The sequence below is a fragment of the Mesitornis unicolor genome, unplaced genomic scaffold (assembly GCF_000695765.1).
Source record: "Mesitornis unicolor isolate BGI_N332 unplaced genomic scaffold, ASM69576v1 scaffold30053, whole genome shotgun sequence".
Taxonomy (NCBI): Eukaryota; Metazoa; Chordata; class Aves; order Mesitornithiformes; family Mesitornithidae; genus Mesitornis; species Mesitornis unicolor.
The window spans coordinates 52,700-72,129 of NW_010174480.1; the positions used below are offsets into that span (position 1 = coordinate 52,700).

At 51.6% G+C, this 19,430-nt stretch overlaps 1 protein-coding gene across 1 annotated transcript in view; it reads left to right on the forward strand.

Moving 5' to 3' along the window:
• The window catches only part of IGSF3 (immunoglobulin superfamily, member 3), a 44,966-nt gene extending 26,073 nt beyond the window's left edge, over nucleotides 1-18,893 (forward strand). Inside the window, exons 2-8 of the mRNA XM_010181071.1 lie at nucleotides 8,124-8,534; nucleotides 9,398-9,787; nucleotides 11,464-11,865; nucleotides 15,314-15,718; nucleotides 16,134-16,219; nucleotides 17,453-17,506; nucleotides 18,819-18,893. Of these exons, the coding sequence (XP_010179373.1) occupies nucleotides 8,124-8,534; nucleotides 9,398-9,787; nucleotides 11,464-11,865; nucleotides 15,314-15,718; nucleotides 16,134-16,219; nucleotides 17,453-17,506; nucleotides 18,819-18,893 (1,823 nt within the window). The remainder of the gene's footprint in view (nucleotides 1-8,123; nucleotides 8,535-9,397; nucleotides 9,788-11,463; nucleotides 11,866-15,313; nucleotides 15,719-16,133; nucleotides 16,220-17,452; nucleotides 17,507-18,818) is intronic.
• The last annotated feature ends 537 nt before the right edge of the window (nucleotides 18,894-19,430 follow it).

A 19,430-nucleotide genomic window follows, 5' to 3' on the forward strand; every position in this document is an offset into this window, starting at 1 on the left:
TCTCCCTGTTCAGCTGTTTGTATTGCCTGCCTGCCTAAGTGCGCTGGGTTGAATGAAATAAGACTTTTTAAAAATTGCAGAAAAGAGGATTTTATGAGCTTCCCATTTCTGTAATTTCTTAACTCTAGCTTCAGGGGTGTAAAACATCAAGACAGCATTTTACGCACAGCTTTAGAGGAGCCCAGGCTGTGTCAGCTCCATGTTTGCTGGGGTTTTGTTGGTTTGGGGTTTTTTTGCTTTTCCCGACAGGCTCTGGGAGGCTGTGGCTTAGCAGGTTGCCCTGTGCCGGCTTAAGCCACAGCAAATTCCCACAACCCTGCTCTTAGCTCACAAGTGCTGTTAAGTAAAACACATCAGCTTAGCCCTCAGTGGCAGAGGTGCGCGCTGGTGTGCTCTGCCCACGTTTGCTGTGGCTTAGGCTTGCGTTAAGCCGCAGTAGCTTGCTGCCGGTGCTCAGGATCAGCAGGAGAGCTAAACCTTCTCAAAAGTGAGATTGTAGAAGAGGGAGGGAGATGGAGAAGGAAGGGTTTGCGAGCTGACTCACCTTGGCTTGCTTCCAGAGGTTATTGCCTCTGCAGGTGAGCGCTCGGTGTGGTGCGTGGTGGTCTGCAGCCAGATGTCTCCCTTGGGCTGTATTTTGGAAAGGGTTGGTGAGATGCTCGGTGGTTCTGTGCCAAGTGGGCAGCATGGCCAGGTAACATCAAGCTGGGGCACGGGGAGGTCCCATCGCTGGGGACACAGCAGGCAGAGGCCAATGTGTGAGCGTCACCCTTGGCAGAGCTGCAGGAGCAGGGCAGTGCTGCCATGTGCTTGAATCTCATCCCCGTCTGCCTGGGGTGCTGACCACAGGGCCCACAGAGGCACCACATCTTGTCAGGTGTTGGGTAGCAGAGAATGGACATCTAGGTGATCACCAAGCACAAGTTTCTCCAGTGCAGGGAGGGTTAGACCCCTGTTCCTTTGGATAACATCTCTGCCACCAGCTCGTGCCTTTTTTTCATTGCAGGCTGGTTTGCGCGCTCCTCCTTACACAGAGCATCTACCTTGCAGTGCAGGATTGCCAAAAACGTGTGTGTGTGCGAGGGAGTAAAGGTTTTCCTCCCTGCCATGGCTGGGAGCTGGGGACAGACCCAAGGCCAGTGCTCTTGCCCCCGCCACGCGCCCAGCTCGCTGCGCTCTTTGGGTGCCTCTGCATTCCCAGCGCCTCTGCCCCTCAGGGTTTGCTCCAGTGATGCTCCAGCTAATTTTTGCTTAATAAACAAACGATGCTTCTCCCTGCAGAGCGCTGCCATGTCCTTTTACCACCCTTTTCTGGTTTCTTTCTTTTTTCTTTTTTTTTTTTTCTTTTAATGAGGTCATTTGAACTTCTCCACCTAAATTAGCTGTCCTAATAACCAGATGCTCCTTGGGGTGTTTTTGGATGGAGTGGGTGAAGAGAGAAGAAAGGAGCTTGTTAGTGGGAGCCTGCCTTCCCCTGCCTCCCTTCAGCCAAGGGCAGGGTGGCGATGGGGGACAGCAAAACAGAGGCAGCGGGCGTGAACATGCTCCTGGCATCTGCCACGCTGCATCTGAAGCAGTTGAGGGAAGGTGACTGGCAATTTTGGGGGAGCATCCAGCAGAAGGAAGCTCAGAGAACAGCTCTGAACAGCACTGTACTGGCAGAGCCGGAGCCCCAAGAGCAAAGCTCAGGAGGAAAGGGAAGGGCGGGTGTCCTTTCTTATGGAGCCGAAGCACCCCAACATCTATGAGCAGTGCGGAAAGCCGTAGCTCTCCTGAGTCCATCAAGGACAAGCCAGAGCTAGGGCTGTGAGCATCAGTTCCCCTTACACGCCTGCCCTGCGTGCAGACAGAAGGGGCTGCTCATGGGGCCATGGGGCACCTGCTGCCACCCCCTGTGGGTTCACGTGGGGCTTGGGAACCTGCGGGAGGGCATTGCTGCCCCATGTGCCCGGGGTGGGCACACGTGTGTGTGATTGCACCATGCAGCCAGGGGTTCCTGCGCAGCTCGGGTGCACGGCTTTGGGAAGCTCCTCTTGTAAGGTGTGTCGTGGAGCAGGACCAGGTTGTGCGACCGGATCTTCTGCCGCTGCCTGGGAAGGAAGCATGGTGACAGCCTCGAAGGGGTGTGCAGGACGGGCTGGGTGCACGACTAACAGAGCCTGCAGCAAGCAAGGAGAAGTTCGAGCCCTGAGTCAGAAAGCTGACCTAATTTCCAGTTTTCACATCTTCTCTCCAATTCTCTTTTACCCTTTTTTCTACATTCCCCTTTTTCTACATCTTTTCTTTCCTTAGCCTTTTCCCACTGGCTACTTGAGCTCACTCGGTTTCTTGGGAGATGCATTTCTATTGGCATAATCGTTCCAGCCAGTCATTAATGTACAAACAAGGATACTATTGTAATCAGAGGATTTATTACTAGTACTGTGAAACAACTGCCATACCGTCTTACTTAACTCTTCAGCTTCCCTCTTGCCTTCTGCCAGCAGCTGTATCAGTAATAATCTGCCCTTTTAAAAAGCTGCAAGTGGGCAAATTTTGGATGTGTTACTTTATTTTTAATTTCTATTCTTCCACTCTTAACCTCAGGATGTTGCAGTGATACAGTTGCAGGTGACTGCAGTGCTTCTCCCAGTATTTCTTGACTGCGCAGCAACTGAAGGTGACTTCATAGTTCAACTTCTCATGTAAAGGAACGCTTAAATATTTACATTGAGGATTAAAAGTATATTCCGACTGCTTTTCTTCAGACCACCGCGCAAGTTCTGCTCACACCTTCAGGAGCTTGAAGTGAATTCATTGACTAACTCAGAAAAAGTGTCTGACTTCTTTTTAAATGTAGTTGAACTTAATTCATAGGCTTTTAGCTGCCTGTCATTTAAACCTGTCTGTAACCATCCTTATTTCTCAGTGCAGGTGGAAGGAAAGCAATCCCCAAACCAATCAGATTATTAACACCTGCTTTAGTTTTCCCTGTAGTACCGGGAGGCTGTTGTTATATATTGGTAAGCAAGGAAGAGAAGAGGGGAAGTTTTGCATGGAGACCCCACACCCTCAGTCACAGCGAAAGTACATCTTGGGTTAGTAGGTTTGTCTCCTTAAATTCTGGTCCCAGGTAGGACCTTGAACAACGTTATAAGCAGCAACAGCAGAAACAAAGCTTTCCTCTGCCTACCCTAGGCCAGCCACAAGTTTTTAGTTGGGACTTAAAAAATAGGGCAAGCAAAGGACACTACCAGCGGCATAATCTGCTCCGTTTTTTCCACTTGCAAACATGACATTTGAGGATCTTCATCAGTTTTGCAGCACAACACAGCATGTGTTTTCCTCTGTGCTGAAGGCATTGGGCGAGCTCTTGATTGACGAGGAAGAGCAGCGTCTGGTGTGCCACAGCAGGTATGGATCACTAGGTACAGCTGGCTGCCAGGCATGAGGGCTTGAGGGGATTACACTGCTAATCTAGATATCTCCCCTGCCTTATCACCACCCCCTTCCTCCTGCCACATGTGTGCAGACATGATTGTATCCTGTAAGGAAGGGAAATCGGTAGCAGTGCAGGATATATGGAGCATGGTGCTCAGAGCTTGCAGTGGCTTGGAGAGGACAGGTCCCTTCCAGCTGTTCCTGTGGCATCAGGGTGGCCCTGGTGACAGACCCTCCTTCCCTGGAATGGCACAGATAGCCACAGTAAGGTTGGCAGGTTGCAGAAGGTAATCATGAAACACTGCGTCCCTACACCTCTTGCTCCTCCTGACAGCGCCGTTTGGTGCCTGCCAGTGCTCATCTCTGGACTGGTGGCACTGGCACAGCAGTTCCTCTTGAGCAGCTTGTTTCTGTCTTGCACACACAACCAGAGGGGTTGGGAAGGAGGTTCACGGTGCTGAACTGGGATCCCTGCGGGGCAACAAGATGTCGTGGGGCAGATGGAAATATAACTCTTGCACTCATTCCCTGCAAAATCCAGAGCGGTATTTCTCAGCCAGAAGTGGCCCCCTGGGAGTAGGCAGTACATGCATTTGTTTTTCCTAAGTAGTTCGCATTTGATGCTTGGCAAGCATAGCTCTGCCCAGGTACTATGAAGTGGGTGGTTAGGGATGCAGGGTAGCACCATAGGGTGCCTCTGAAGTGTATCAGTGGGTAAATGATGTCATGAAATCCAATGGAAGAAGTAGCTTGTGAGTTTTACTTGTCCTGCAGTGGCCCTAAGATGGTCCTGCAGTGCTGGGTAGCCTGTGTAAGTTGGTTTACTCTTGAAGAGCCTACAGTGTAAGGCTACTGTGGTGCTAAGTGATTTTCACAGTGGTGTTTTACCAGCTTGAGCTAGAAAGCCTCAGGCTCCCAGCCTGACGCTCCTCCTGCATTGCTTAACAAGGAAACGGCATCTCAGGCAGGATGGCTGCCTTGTGTGAGAGCTGGTGAAATGTTGGTAGCTCTCTGGTTTGTGCCTGGAACATAAAAGCTCCACTGGGCTACTCCTTGGAGGTGGTTAGGGTTAAGGATGAACCAGAGCCAGCCTGGGGCAAAGGAAGAGGTGCCTGGGTTGTCTTTGTCTGCCTGAGGCAGAGTTCAACATGGCACTGGGAGCTGCTGGACATGGAGCTGGTCCTGGGGCTCAGAGGAGAGCATGTTGAGGTGTGCACTGATTCCAGATCCGGGAGCTCTGGTCTTTGCTCCTCACTTGTTTTCTGGGAGATTAAGGCAGTTTGTTGTCCTAAAGGTAGCCTTAATTAGCTCACCAAGTGCTCACTTGATTGCACATTACTGAGGTGTGTGCATTTGAGGTGGACTTGACTGGAGCTGTGTGTGCAGACTTTCTGAGGAGGGATGCCCATGGCCACCACCCTGGGGAAGAGGGGAGCGTCTCTGGGCTCCCCCCTCGTCCTGTCGGCAGGGCCCTGGGACTCTCCCTAGCTGAGTCCTTGACACCCTCTAGTGGCAATATCTACATTGAATGTTTCAGGAGCTCTCAAAACTTGGGGGTGCTTTTGAGCACCCTCCGCTTAGCAGCCCACTCACTGCTAAGCACCTATTCCAGTGCCTTCTGGAGTAATCTGCAGCTTGGGCACTAATAGGAAATGCTATATTTCTTACTCTTTTCTTTTTTCCAGTGTTGTAAGTACAAGCTCAATGCTGTTGGCTGTAGCCAGGGCAGACTGACTTGGGGATGGCTGTAGCACAACAGTGTTGCTCCCACCAGGTGCTTTTCAGCCGCTCGTCTTGCTGTCCAGGTGCTCCCTGTCAAATGTAACCTTAATGCTGGAGAGAGGGGAGCTCTGCTGACATCTCCAGGGTGACATGACAGCTGCAAGGGTGGGCTTGTGTTTGGGGGACAAGGAAGAGGCAAGGTTGGATGCTGCAGGAAGTGCAAGGCAGGCTGGCTGAAAAGAGAGGAGAAGCAGGCAGGAGCTGGGTGAGGAAGAATGGGCAAGAGGACGTGTCCTGCAGCATCCGTCTTGGCTCTGATTCAAGTGTGGCCTTGCTCCCCTTCACACAGTAATGACCCTCATCTGAACTTACCCTTGCTTTCAGGTGGAGCTCAGCTTTGCAGAGTACCCCTAGAAACCCTGGTGCTTCCCATGGTGGACTGCTGTGGGATGAGTATGGGCAGCTAGGCAGCACGATGGCTGGCAGTGGAGCCATGGCTCTCGGGTGAACTCCATGCAAGTGTTACTCATGTCCTGATAAACTGATGTCCTTGAAGCCTGAGCAGGGTGACAGGCTTGGGAGGAACTTCTCTTCTGATAATGCACTTCCCATCTATGGTGGTGTGCCCTGGCGAGCATCATCACAGCCTTCCCTGCTTGCATTTCTCTGATGGGCTCTTTTTCTTCTTAGCCTGATGGGCTAAGCGATGCCTGTAGCGCTCTTGTTGGCGCAGGCCATCAGGGTCTGTGTGTGAGCCCCAGCAGACCTGTGGCCCCGCTACGGGAGTCCCCGGTGCTCCACAGCACTCAGAATGAAATGCTCAATCAGGATTCTGAAATGAGGTGTGACCTGCTGCCGCGTTTGACTGCCTCTTGAAAACTGTGTTTTCCCCTTTCTCCTGCCCGCTTCCCCCCTCTCCCCAAACCTGATACCCAAGACACATCTTGCAGCGTAACTAAAACAGCTGTTTGTGCATCGCTGGCCAAGCGTGAGAGCGGTGGTGTGAAGCACAGAGCCTGCCCACTCGCCTGGCCAGCACGGGGCTCTTGTCTGTCCCTTCCAACATCTGTTGCTTCGGAAATGGGGCTTTCGCTTAGCAAGCGGATCTCCAGTCCTCTGTCCTGGAAGGTGACATCGACCAAGTGTATGTGCCTGTGACAGCCTATAACCCGCTTGGGGAACAGCATGGCAAGCACTTGTATGGGGCCAAGCCTTTGGACACGCTTCCTGGCGTTACTGCCTGGGAGCAGGCACCTCTGTGTCTGGCCAGCCAAGGGCCTGCCCTGTACTCGTCCTGCAGAGCCAGGCAGGCTCCCCAGGTAAGCAGGGCACTCAGCCTTTGAAGCAACTCAGTAGAAAAGTAACTCCAGCAAGATGATGACAGGTTTAATTTATTTAAATACTCTAAGAAAAGTTGTAAGAGCCCATGACTGGATGGCAAAGAGAAAGGAGCTGCAAGACTATAGAAATTATTCAGAAAGGTTTGAAATGAGAACTTTAAATGTCATCATGCAGGCAGTGTGAACCAGCAGGGTTATTTGCTGCTGTCACCACTGGTTTTGGGAGTCGAAGGGAAGGGAGAAAGGCGAAGCGAGGCAGGCCCCCAGCTGTGGTCTGCCAGAGGCTATCACTGGTGTGCAGGGGATGGAAGACCCAGCAAGGAAGATGAGGGAGAGAGAAGGAAGAGGAGACGTGGCTGTGGGGATGGGGGCAATGGCCTGCGTTGTAAATGGCCTTACCAGGTACTTTTCCTGTCATGGGCAATAAATTCCCTGGGTAACGAACACAAGGTAAAAGCAAATGTTCCCATCTGGGATGGATTTGGGAAGATTTTCCTCTTGTTTACTCCCATCTTGTGCCTTTTTCTTTCCCCTCTTCTGCTTTTGACTTTTCTGCCATAAATAATCCTAGCAGTTGTCTTTACTGCAGCTCATTGCTTTCTGTAGCCGTGCCTGAATGAAACAGATGCAGCTTTCAGCAGCTCAGCTAATTTTGTCAAACCTTCCAGTACTGTCAATGAAACCGAACTGAGATATGTTAATTACATTCCACTGGTACATGGCGAAATTGTGGGCATTAACAGGATGGCTAACACTGCCTTGTCTGCTGAGCTGGGGAGAAGGTTTGCATTCTTCGTTCCACGTGATGTTTCTTGAGACAGCAAAGTCAAGAAAGTCTTCTTTTTAAGAAAGTCTATCTTCTGGTGGTAGAATTTCTTGCTAAAATTAAGATGCTAGCTAAAATCAAGCAAGGTTGGAGGGCTGCAATTATTTTTTTTTAATGCTGATTTTAGTGGCAGTTCTTCCTTTCCTCCACTTAATCAACTGGAAAAGTAGCCAGCAGTTTTAATACCAAGACCATGGCTATGTCTGGATGCAGGTGCTGGGCTGGCTGCAATTGCATTGCTGCCCTCAGAGGAGCCACTTCTCTCTGATCTTTTGGCTTGAGAGGGTCATTAAGACATGAACATAGGAGAGGGCGATTGGATCTCCTGACTTTTTTGTAAGGGAAGATTAAAGGAACAAAATGCATGAGTGATTGAGGGGTGAAGACCACACCAGGGCTAAGGAGTGGCTGAAGGATGTGGGCAGGAGAGGGGTCATGAAGCATGCTGGGAGGCACATGATGAAGGGGAGGCCACCCATGGCAAAATGCCTTGATGGAATTCAGGTGTGTTAAGCTGTGCCACGTTGCAGCTTGATGGAAAGCCCTGCGCAGTCGCTGGGGCTATTGAGCAAGAATTTAAGCTCAGCGCTGAAGTATGGGCTGCAGGTCATGGTCTTTCCCAGCCAAGGGCTTTGGGGGTGATTCTTCTCTTTTTGGGGGACAGATGTGAGTCAACAGGGCTTTGCTAATACTTAATTACAACTTTAAAAATGAAACCTCTTCCCCATCTGTCCTTTAGCAGATCTGGGCTTTAGACTCAGTGTTTTGGTGTTGCTAACTCTCAGGCTGTGTTTCCCCATCCCCCTTTGCTGCAGTGATCCCCGACTCGCTGCGAGTGACGGCAGTCCCGCAGACGCTGAACAAAGTGGAGCGTGACTCCCTGGAGCTGAAGTGCGAGGTGTCTAAGAGCACGGCCCAGCACAGCCACGTCTCCATCGCCTGGTACCGGCAGCGGGGCAGCGAGGCGCCCGTGGAGGTCATCTCTCTCAGCCGCGACTTCGTCCTGCGCGCCGGCAGCGCCTACGCCCAGCGGCAAGCCACAGGGGACGTTCGCTTGGACAAAGTTGGGGAGACCACCTCAAAGCTCACCATCTACAACCTCCACCCATCAGATCAGGGCGAGTTTTACTGTGAGGCGGCAGAGTGGATCCAGGACCCAGACAAGTCTTGGTATGCCATGACCCGCAAGCGTTCCCAGGGTGCCATCGTCAACGTGCAAGCCACCGGTCAGTATCTCCTCTGCCTTGTCTTATTTGGATGTGTGGTGGGAGGAGGTGGAAAACGGAGCTGCACCTTGTTAGGTGGCTGGGGCTTGGCTCCCTCCTTTGCTGTGTGTGCTGCTCAGTAAGCTGCTGGCAGGGTGAAGGAGGGCAAAGGAGGGCCCAAGCACTTCCTGCAGGCAGGGCAAGTGCCAGAAAATAACAACCAGGGGACACTGAGGCAGCAAGGGGGCTTTCGTGGCAGCTCCTGTCTCCTGACATGGCCAGTGATCTGTGGCTGACAGAAGAGCTAAAACATACATCCTATACACTTCGTGCTAGCACAGACAGTGTAAATTTTGGTAACCGAGGAGATAAGAGTGACACAGCAGAAAATAAAAAAAATTCAGCAAGCACTTCTGTATTGTAGAGTGTCCATTTGCAAGTCAAAATCCTTCTCCCAGCCCACAGCATGAGTTCCTGCTAAGGATCTAAATACCCAGTGAAGCTCTTTCTTCCTCTCTGATGTCCCCAGAGTCCCTGCCTCTTAACCCCAGTTGAGCACGGTGTGAGTAGGACTAAGCTCCAGCTTGCATCCGCAGTGTCACTGGGTGTTGGTGTTGCAGTGTGGCCGCTCCCAGCAGTAACAAGAGAAAGAGGGTTATGGCTGGGGAGGCCTTGCAGCTCTTGCATGCTGAGCAGTGAGCTGCCTCTCCTGCAGCGCAGCGCATCTGGGCTCACAGCAAAAGCAAGACCCTCACCCCTCCATCTGCGGGTGCATGTGTCCAAGGGGTGGTGACTACACAGAGAGTGGTGAGTTGTAAGTACCTTGCACGAGGTGCGCTGATGGGCTTTGCCATGCTGATGTGAGTTGGTGTGTCTCTCCCTAGATAAGGAGTTCAGCGTCCGGCTGGAGACAGAGAAGCGGACGTACATCGTGGGTGAGCCGGTGGAGTTTCGATGCATCCTGGAGGCGCAGAACGTCCCTGACCGCTACTTCTCCATCTCCTGGGCCTTCAACAGCTCCCTCATTGCCAGCCTGGGGCCCAATGCTGTGCCGGTGCTCAACAACGAGTTTGCCCAGCGCGAGGCCCTGGGCCAGCTCAAGGTAGCCAAAGAAAGTGACAACGTTTTTGTGCTGAAGATCTACCGTCTCCGCCTTGAGGACAGTGGCAAGTACAACTGCCGGGTGACTGAGCGGGAGAAGACCGTGACAGGGGACTTCATCGACAAGGAGAGCAAGCGGCCGAAGAACATCCCCATCACTGTCCTGCCGCTCAGTAAGTTGGGAATTGCCCATCCCTTCCTCGGGCCATTGCTCTACGGGGCAGCTACCTGGTGAGGCTGCGATGTGCCCAGACTTTGGTGGTGGGGAAGAGGGAGGATAAGAGTTTGGTTTGCTTGAAATCTCAGCTGGCAAGATTTTTTTTAATGGGAAGGTGATGATAGAGAAGGAGGGTTATGTGTCAGGTTTGTAGGTGGAGAAACATGCGCCCACCTTAGTAATGGCCCCAAGCTCACAGTTTTGGCGTTGAGCTGAAGGTGTGTGTGACAGCCTCTGAATTGCTCCTCACACCTCTCTCCTTGTGTTGCTCTGCAGGGAGCTGGGTCCTCTAAAGTACTCAGCAGGCATAATGGAGAAACTGCTTGGCCCTGGTTTATCCTAAGAGCTGCTGGGTTCCTGCAGGCTGTTCAGTGGCTCTTGTTCAGCTGTCCTGCAAGACAGCTGTACTGGGAAAAACCAGGGTTCATGTGCTCCTCAAGCCCTGGTTTGCTCTTCAGCGTGGAGCTCTGTTGTGGTCGCTGTGTGTCTGCCAACACAGGTGAAAACAACTTTGCCAGAGGCTTGCCCAAATGCCTTTTATGTTTGTCAGACAAACATCATAAATATGCAGATAACGGGGTGAGAGGAGGGGGTCCACTGATTTATTCCTTGTTTTGCTCTCTGAAGCTCAGGTAGCTGTGGCATGGTGAACTATGTACGTGTTGCCCAAGCTACCCTGGCAGTGGGCTTTGACCAAGCAGAGGGTATCTGCAAGAGGATTTTGTGCCATGTTTGTTTCCTATCTCTTAGGTTTGTATGGAAACACGACCCTTTCCTCTAGCTTTTTTTCCCTCCTTGTTTCTCCAAAGGAAATTCTATTTCTTTTCTCTCCTACCAATATTTGGTCTCATTTGTTTGGCTTTGAAAATTACTCTAGCTAGAAATCTTGCACTGGACAAACGTCTAAAATCTAGTACTTCTAGCATCTTTCAGACAGATTTTATTCTTGCCATTTGATAAATCACCAGCTCTAGGAGCAAATGTGATGATTTTTCAAGGGTGCTAAGTGTCCATAACTCCGATGGAAGACAGCAGGAGTAACCAGCACTCAGTATCTCTGAAAAACCAACCATAAAGCCTTACATCTCTGGGAAGCTCAGGATACCAGGTTTTTAAATGTTATCAAACATTGATAGCTACCTCTAGAGTCACTAGTGATGGGAGTCTGGGAGAGCTTCTCCCAGAAGGTGTTGTAGGAGTGGACGTGGCAAGATGGAGATCAGGATGGCGTGAATTGAAAAAACCCAGGGAGCTGGAAGATTTTTTTTTGGCAGAGCCGGTTGAATGCAGTGCATGTTGTAGCAACACTAATTCCCTCAAGTTTTGCTGAGATCCCATCCTGGACCTGCGACCAGAAGATGCAGCAATGTCTCGCGAGCCATAGGCAGAGAGATTTCTCCCAGCTTTGGCCTACACCTGCTTTGAGTGTGCAAGTCGCCAGGAGCAGCTCGCTGCCCACAAGCTGTTTTCTGGATGTGGTCACGCATGAGGTTAAGACATGCCTGGACCCAAATGTGTGGGCAGTTTCCTGCACCTGGTAGAAAGCCTCTCTGGCCGGCAGCGTCCTTCTTGCAGACCGAGAAGTGGCGAGTGTGTATCATCTCCCCTGTGTGTATGCGTTTCTCTCCTTAGAGACCAGCATCTCCTTGGAGATTATCAACAACGCCAGCAATGTCTTGGAGGGGGAGAGCCTGCGCTTTGGCTGCAATGTGCGCTCGGGCTTCGGGCCCCAAAGCCGTCTCTCCATTGCCTGGCAGCTGGTGGACAGGCTGAACCGGCGCAGTGAAATCGTGCGTCTGGATCGGGAGGGCACCCTGCAGCCAGGCCCCTCCTACGCCGAGCGCAGCAGCTATGGGGGCATCCAGGTGGAGCAGGTCCGGCCCGGCTCCTTCACCCTGGAGATCTTCAACAGTGTCAAGGCGGACGAGGGCCACTACGAGTGCCGGGTGGCTGAGTGGACGCGGACGCTGGATGGGGAGTGGCAGATTGTTGGGGAGCGGCACGCGGGCACCCCAGTGTCCATCACTGCTCTGGGTGAGTATTTGAGGTGTGGAGACTATAGTGCCATGCTCCCCGCATGGCTGCCCCCCCCGCAGGAGGTCACCTGTGAATAACCAGGGCTGTTCTTGGCACCCCCTCCCATGCTTGCTGGCAAAGTGCAGCCTGCCCACAGCTCCCACTAGGTTGGTGAAAAATGCCTGCACGCCCCATTGCGTGTGGAGGCGAAGTCTGAGGGGTGGCTGTGGCAGGGCGAAAGTAAGGGGAGGCTAAAGAGAGTGGCAGTGCTTCCAACATCCTTCCAAGGAGAGCGGCTACCAGCCCTGTGACATGTGCCCCCCAGCGTTGGAGCTGGGCTATGGGCAGTGCAGGGGTGGCGCTCCATCAGCAGCCTGTGGGCATCAAAACCTCCTTGCCTGCCCTGGATAACCTTACCTCTGCTCATCAGACCAGGAGAGCGTCTGTTGGCCCAGGCACCAGAAATGGCAAGTGTCTCTGATAGCATCAGAAGCCTGCAGAAGACATGGGTCAAGAATGGTCCTCGCTGCCTCTGCAAGGAGGCACTGAGCTGCTGGCCCAGAAACACAACGTTGTCCATGACTGAGCCAGACTGGGACACTGGGATTGCTGCAGCTGGTACTGTGCTCTGGCAAAGGACTCCTTAGTTTCAAACACAGTGAAACCACATCAGTTTAGGAGAGGGTAAGTAGGGCATTAGGGATTTTGCATGGATTGTGAATTATTTTGGTGCCACTCAGACCTTGCTGGACTGGTTCCCAAAGTGCTCTGCAGAGGACTGAAGATGGGATGACTGCTCCTATGAGGCCACTGATTTGCAGAATGCCAAGGCTATAAACAATTGGGGAGCTCTGTTGAAAGGTTGAGATAGGAATTTTTGGGTAGGGTTTTTTGTGGTGGTGTTCTCTGCAGTATTAATCTTAAACTTTGGCAAGATATGTGAGACACCAGACCACACCTCAAAGTTGTATCATATTCTGATTAAAATCTTGCTTTTTTTCCTCCTTTGCTCCCCTTCACTTTTGACCTTCTTTCAGAGGCTATTCTGTCTGCAGCTAGAAATCTTTGCTATATAGCTTCCAAAAGCGAGTAGGGACATTAGTTTGTGAAGAACTAAAGGCAGATTCTCATCTGGTTTCAATGACGTCTTCCTCATAAGGTGAGCAGCGTTTGGCCTGCTGTAACTCCGTGTATTGGCCCTTTTCTTTACTCTGCCACTTGTAGAAGTGGTGAGATTAAGTGTTGAGATTTTTTAATCTTGTTAAGGTTTAAGACGCTTGGAATTGCCCAGCAGTTCCAGATGTGACAAAAAGGTTGTTGTCCATCCTCCTCTGCTCGTTGTCACAGAGAAGTTTGGGGCCATTGAGCACGTTCTGTCAAGTCCTAAGAAATTCCTACGTCTTCTCCCTGTAACTAGCAAAGCTGAAGTAGCTCATGAAAATTCAGTGGAGAAAATATTGCACATGTTTCATTGCTGCTGAATCTGATATTTTTTGTTCAGCATAATGTTTTTGAGGTATCCTGAGAAACTCCAATGGAAGGTGCTAAGAAAAGAGCAAGAGAGGTTTATGGCTACAGAAATTGTTAGTAAAAAAAATGCAATAAATTTAGTGACACTCACATTTCAAGTTAAGGTCTAATCATTTGCCAGTCTGCCAGGGTAAGAAACTCTTTAGCTGAACCAGCACAGATGATGTTCAAACCCATAAATCTATCTGCAGGGTGGTTCACAAGCAATAACCAGAAGAGAGATGTGCTGTCGGATGAGACCAGATGGCCCTGAACTTCTGAGGATCTTGAGTGCCTGGCAGGCGAAGAAGGGGGCAGGTGTGGTGAAGGGGAGCTGCTGTATTCTTGTAGGGAGGTCTTGCAGAAAACCTACCTGCTTTTATGCGTTGTCTTCTCTCCTTTTGTACTAAGTCCCAAAGGATGGAAGGGCCTTTGCGTGTTAACCTTTAGTGCAGTGAGCATCTTGGTTGAGCTGAGGACCTCAGAAACACACATAGCTTTCACATGGCAGTCAAGTGAAGTCCCTTCATGAAGCTTCCTTGCGCAGGCCAACTGGAGATCAAACTTAACAAAGTCAACTGGTCTTGGTGAAATTAAGTTGGTTTTCTAGGGCCATCTCTGGCTCTGTGGTGCTCTGAGCTGGGCCGGGGCAGGAGGACTGCTGCAGGGTCTGAAGTTAAGGGCTTACATGGGGATGAAATGCAGCAGTCTTGCAGGGGAGACAGCCTGGGTCTCACTCTCCTTTCCTGGGTAATCACTCAGCATGTTGCAAGAGGTTTTAATGTGGCCCGTGGCAGCAACTCTGTGGGTTGCGGTGAGCTCCCGTCTCATCTCTCGAAGTGTAATTTCAAGCTGGTGGCGGACTGAGGGTCTGCACTGAGGCAGAAGATGTTCCTGTTTCTCCTGAGCACTGGCTGTGCACACCCCTGCGGCCATGGCTGTGCTGGGTGCCAGGACAGGCAGCGCTGCAGAGGGAAGGAGGAGATCTGCCAGCCAGTGTGGGACACCCAATGGAGCCTCTGGGGTGGGAGCGCTTCTTGGGGTTGTTGACAGTGGAAGAAAAGGTCCCTGCTAAATCTGCTGGTGGCACTGAAGTGATTGAAAGGGAGGAAAGTATTTTCTCTCTGCAGTTCAGAACAGCTGAGCAATGGAAATGCCCTGGCCCAAAATGTAAGCCAGTTGACTGGGAGTCTGTTATCTTCAGATTACTAATGGACTGCTAGTTCTAAGCTCCCCTAAACCTACAAAGCGCCGGGGGTAGACAAGTCAAAATGTATTGACCAGCTTGTGGAGTGGTGCACATGCGAGGATAACTGCATAAAGCCATCCTGCAGTGCAATCTGGAAGAGAACAAAAGCCGTGCTGTGTGAAGAATGGGAGCAACCAGCTTCTCTCTCTTTCAGTTGCCTCCATCCTAGGGTTTTGTAACCTCTGCTACGCATGAGTAAAGACTGCTGCTTCTCTCTTTCCTCACCTTTCCTTCACCTGCAACAATCAGCCACAGACCTGGGGTGGGAGCCGGAGTGGGGGCCCCTTGCCCAAGAGGTGGATGTGAATTGCGGGGTCTGCGAGCAGGCAGGCTGGTGATGGGCAGCTGCTCTGTCTGGTGCTGACACTCCCCTTGCTGCTGTGCTGCTGTGTGTCCGTACAGGGCTTTGGCAGCGTGCAGGGGCTGGCTGCTCACCCTCTGCATCTCAGGGGATCTCACTCCACTAGGCAGAAGTTGAGTGCTGTCCTGCTGCTGCTCACTCAAGCAGTCATCACTACGCAGGCACTTGAGTGTGTTTTTGCCACTGCGTTTTGTGCCACTTTGCAATTGCAAGCAAGGGGCCGATGCAATGTGAGCAGTTGATTATTCCAGGCCTGTGGCTGGATGACCGCGCTCAAGCTTTTGCATGCTAACAGCAGGGCCTCATCAGGCAGGTGTCTCTCAAAGCCTTTTTCTCTCTTTCCACAGAGGCTGGCTTTGCTGTCACAGCTATCTCCCGCACCCCCGGGGTGACCTACAACGAGTCCTTCGACCTCCAGTGCATCATCAAGCCCCACTATCCGTCGTGGGTACCAGTGTCGGTGACGTGGCGTTTCCAGCCAGCAGGCAGCACCGAGTTTCACGACTTGGTCACCTTCACGCGCGACGGTGGGGTCCAGTGGGGCGACAGGTACACGGGTTTCCGGACACGCACCGCCATTGAGAAGGCTGAGTCCAGCAACAACGTCCGCCTGAGCATCAGCAGGGCAAGTGACACGGAGGCGGGCAAGTACCAGTGCGTGGCTGAGCTCTGGAGGAAGAACTACAACAGCAGCTGGACACGGCTGGCGGACAGGACCTCCAACCTGCTGGAAATCAGGGTCCTGCGTCCAGGTGAGTGCTGAGAGTGCATGAGAGGGGCTGGTGGGGGTTCATCGTGGGGACACGGTACGTACCAGTGCTGCAGTGGTCTGTCCAGAGCGAGGACTGGTCTCATGGCTGTGGCTGATATCTCACACTTGTGCATGGTACAGGTGGGACTGCTATGAGGTGTTTATGCTCCATGTAGATCGGTGCCTTCTGTACACCCTATCACTGATATTTTGGAGGTGCCTTTTATTATCCATGAAAGGTGCAAAGATGCATGGTCAGAGTGGCTCTGGACCTTTGCTGAGTTGAGTCTTGGCCTTAGGGCTGGAGTTGATGTTTGGAGTCCTTGCAGTGCAGTCAGTCCTTCCTTTGTCTTCCTGTGCAGAGGGACTCCTTCCTGGGGTCTCTTTTGACTTCAGCTTTGTGTTTTTCCCCTCAGTGGCGCGTTTCATACTCTTCTCCACCTTCCCAGCCTTTAGCATGACTTTGGAAAAGTCAGGGGACACTGAAAGCTCCAGGCGCCTCGTGAGCTCTCTGTCTTCTTTTTTCCCTCCCTCCTTCCTTGCCCTCATCTCCAGGTTAATCTTCTCCATTTATCTTGATTATCCTGCCTTGTAATACATGTTTTATTGCTTGCAAGGTCAGGTTGGTGATATTCATCATTTTAGCTTATTTCCCTAGGAAAGAGCATTGACTGGATATAGTCCCTGGAGTAAAATGCTGCTTCATGGCACATCTCTGTGCATGCATAAGTGTGTGACACAGGGAGCAAAAGAGAAATCTTTGATAACAGCTTCCAGAAGAGAGCCTCTGTGTCACAGCTCAGGGTGACCAGAAGGACATGTAAAGGACATTTAAACCACACTCTAACAGCCAGTTCTTCTTTACTGGAGCAGTAACCATCAAGAGATGCCTTAATAGAACAAGTCATGTAGGTCTCCATGGTTTTTACCTCTCCCTATATCCCTGCTGCTCAACAAACTACAGCTACACAAATCTCAGCTGTCAGTCCAATGAGCCTTGCATAATGTTTGCAGTTTTATGACCCACAAGAGGATGGAGAAGAGGGGGGCTTCTTGGACCATCCCCAGCACCATGGTTGCGCGCTCTCTGGTTTGTTTCCATGTCCCAGACAGCCTCTGAGAGCGTGTGGTTGATGTTCTCCATGAGTGCAATGCTGGCAGCTGTACCAGTGACTGCTGTGGTTCTCTCTGGTCTTGCAGGCTGCAGAGGGTCGTGTCACGTCATTGCTGACTCTTGGACTGGATAATCTCCAGAGAGGAGCTAGGATGAGGTGGAAGGCACCTTCCTTGGTCACCTCTGAGTGAACATCCTAGTGCACTTGCTCAGACCTGTGCTGATGAAGCAGACACTGTTTTTCAGATTAATATCTGGGGCTTCTTCAAAGGGGTCATTCAGGACCCCTGAAACACTGAGAAGCTCTGTCAGTCTAAGTCCGTGGCTCTGTAGTCACCTTAATATGACATAACTTAAGGCTGCTATTGGATGTCTCTGTCCTAGTTTTCTCCTTTCCCTTGCCCACTAGCCACGGGTTCCTGCCTTGACCCATATGCCAGTGAGTTTGGGGTGAACTGTCTCCATTATCAGTCTGCTAAGAGACACTGTAAAGAAGGCTTGTCTGGAGGCCTTTTGGCAAATTGAGCCAGCGTGTTTCCAGATTGTAAGTTATTGCTGGGATTCTTGTTTCCTCCTAAACCCCTGCTCCCTGTTTGTCAGAGTGACCTTTCTGTCTGACAGGTTCCAGGTGCAGATGTGGCAATCGATATATGGCAGCCTTTAAAGCATGTTCAGGTGAGAAAGGTAAAATAGTGGCTGCCTGATTGCTTCATTAATCTCCGCTTGGTGAAATCCCACATCCTCCAGGGACAGGGAGCTGCTGGATCTTCTCCTGGTGTATCCGTATGCTGTGTCGGTGCTCAGGCTGTCTCTCTGTGGCACTCTTGCAGTGGGTAGTGTTTGTCATCTGTGCCGAGTGGTAACTGCCGAGGTGGCAGCGCTGGTTTTGGATTGCATGTATTAATGGGGCTTCAAAGTAATTTTCACCTACAGCTATCTCATGGCCATCATGTAGTGTTGAGGAAATGTCAGCAGCGTGAAACACTCCAGTCCTTTCCTGCTCCCAGGAAAAAATGAGTGTTATTTGAGAAACAAAACACACATCCTGAAGGATGGAGTGAATATGGCAGGCAGTGGCAGCGTTAACCCAGTTCTGAAGTGAAGGTCTGCAGGTGGGATGGCAGAAGTGCCCTTCATGGCACCTGAAGCCAGATTTGACCTTTGAGTGTGGTGTTCCTGGCCCCTTGGGCATGAAGCTATTATAAGGACTGGCAGCATGAGGAAAAGCCCTATAAAGGGTGCTGGCTGTATGTGTCAGAGCTTAAAGAGAATTTAAGTGTCATGGAGGTATGTCATCCATCACTTGGTGGTTCGTGAAAACTCAGCAGCAGTAGGATCTGAAGCTCTGGTGTTTCTCCCTTTCGTGGCCTGTTCCTCACTGTCACGCAAGCCAGCACGTGCTGGGTTGTAGAGGGAGGGTTGTGTGCAGGTAGGGGCACACAGCCCCAGGTAGCTCCTGTGTGCTTTGCAGGGAGAGAAACCTGCACTGCTGTAGGGTGGGTGCTGGGTTTTAACTCCCATAGGCTGTTGCAGAAATCCAGGCTGCTCTGAGGCTGCGGGCAAGATTGTGGACCAGACGGGTTAGATTGCCTGTGGCCATTTCATGTCCTTACAACACAGTGCTCTCCTTTCTGCTTCCATCCCTCAAGCTGCCTCTTTTTTCTTTTCTCAGTGAGCTCATGTTCCAGCAGAGAGGAACAATGAAAGCACAACTTGGTTTGTGCCAGCTGCTTCCCCAAAACCAAAGCTGGCAGGAGACCACGCACGGGAGCATGGGCTGAGCTTCGAGTGAGCCCCAAGTGCAGGGGTGGAGATTTCTTTCCACCCACAGCCCTGTGTTTGGGGCTCTCCTTCTCCTACAGGATCTGGCCTGCCTCCAAGACCCTGGTTCTTTCATCTCCGAAAGCTGGGGCTTGCCCCGAATGTTCACTACTCTTTTCCCTTCTAAGGGTGTTCCCTTGCCCTTTGCACACTTGCTGTTTTCCAGGTGGAGAAGAGCATCCTCCATGTAAGGATTTTTGAGGAGGCAGAGGTCCAGGTGGTTCCTTTTGAATCCAGGTGACCCTGGAAGTGTCTGGATTTGGGCTGAGCTCTCAGAATGAGGGTGCCAGCTGAGCAATACCCCCTCGCTGGTGTCTGCCCCTCTCCTCATGCATTGTGGAGGGGAAACGCTGCCTGGGCTGCAGGTCCTGCCGAGGGAAGGAAGGTGATAGATGTGTGTGGGACAGTGGGGGGCCTGAGGGCTGTCAGGTGGGCTCTGTTCCCGGCTTCTCCTTGGATCTTGCTCCTTGCTGGCAGGTTTTCAGGGATGGTTGCAGCTGAGACAGGAGGTGCTGTCTGGGAGCGGCGTGCATCCCTGCGGTCTGCAGGACTCAGACAAGGGCAGCAGACATTCTTTGGCGGCACGATGCACGACAGGGACTCTGCTGCGATCTGGGCACGCTAGGACGTCTGGATAGGACTCTTTGGCAAGGAGGCTTGAGCAGATTTGTGCTGGTGTATTAAATTCCCATTGGGCTCGTATTCATTACTGCACTTAACTTTTCCCTGCAGCACAAGCAAGAGGGTGATTCAGCAGAGCTTTGAGAGGGCCTGTGGT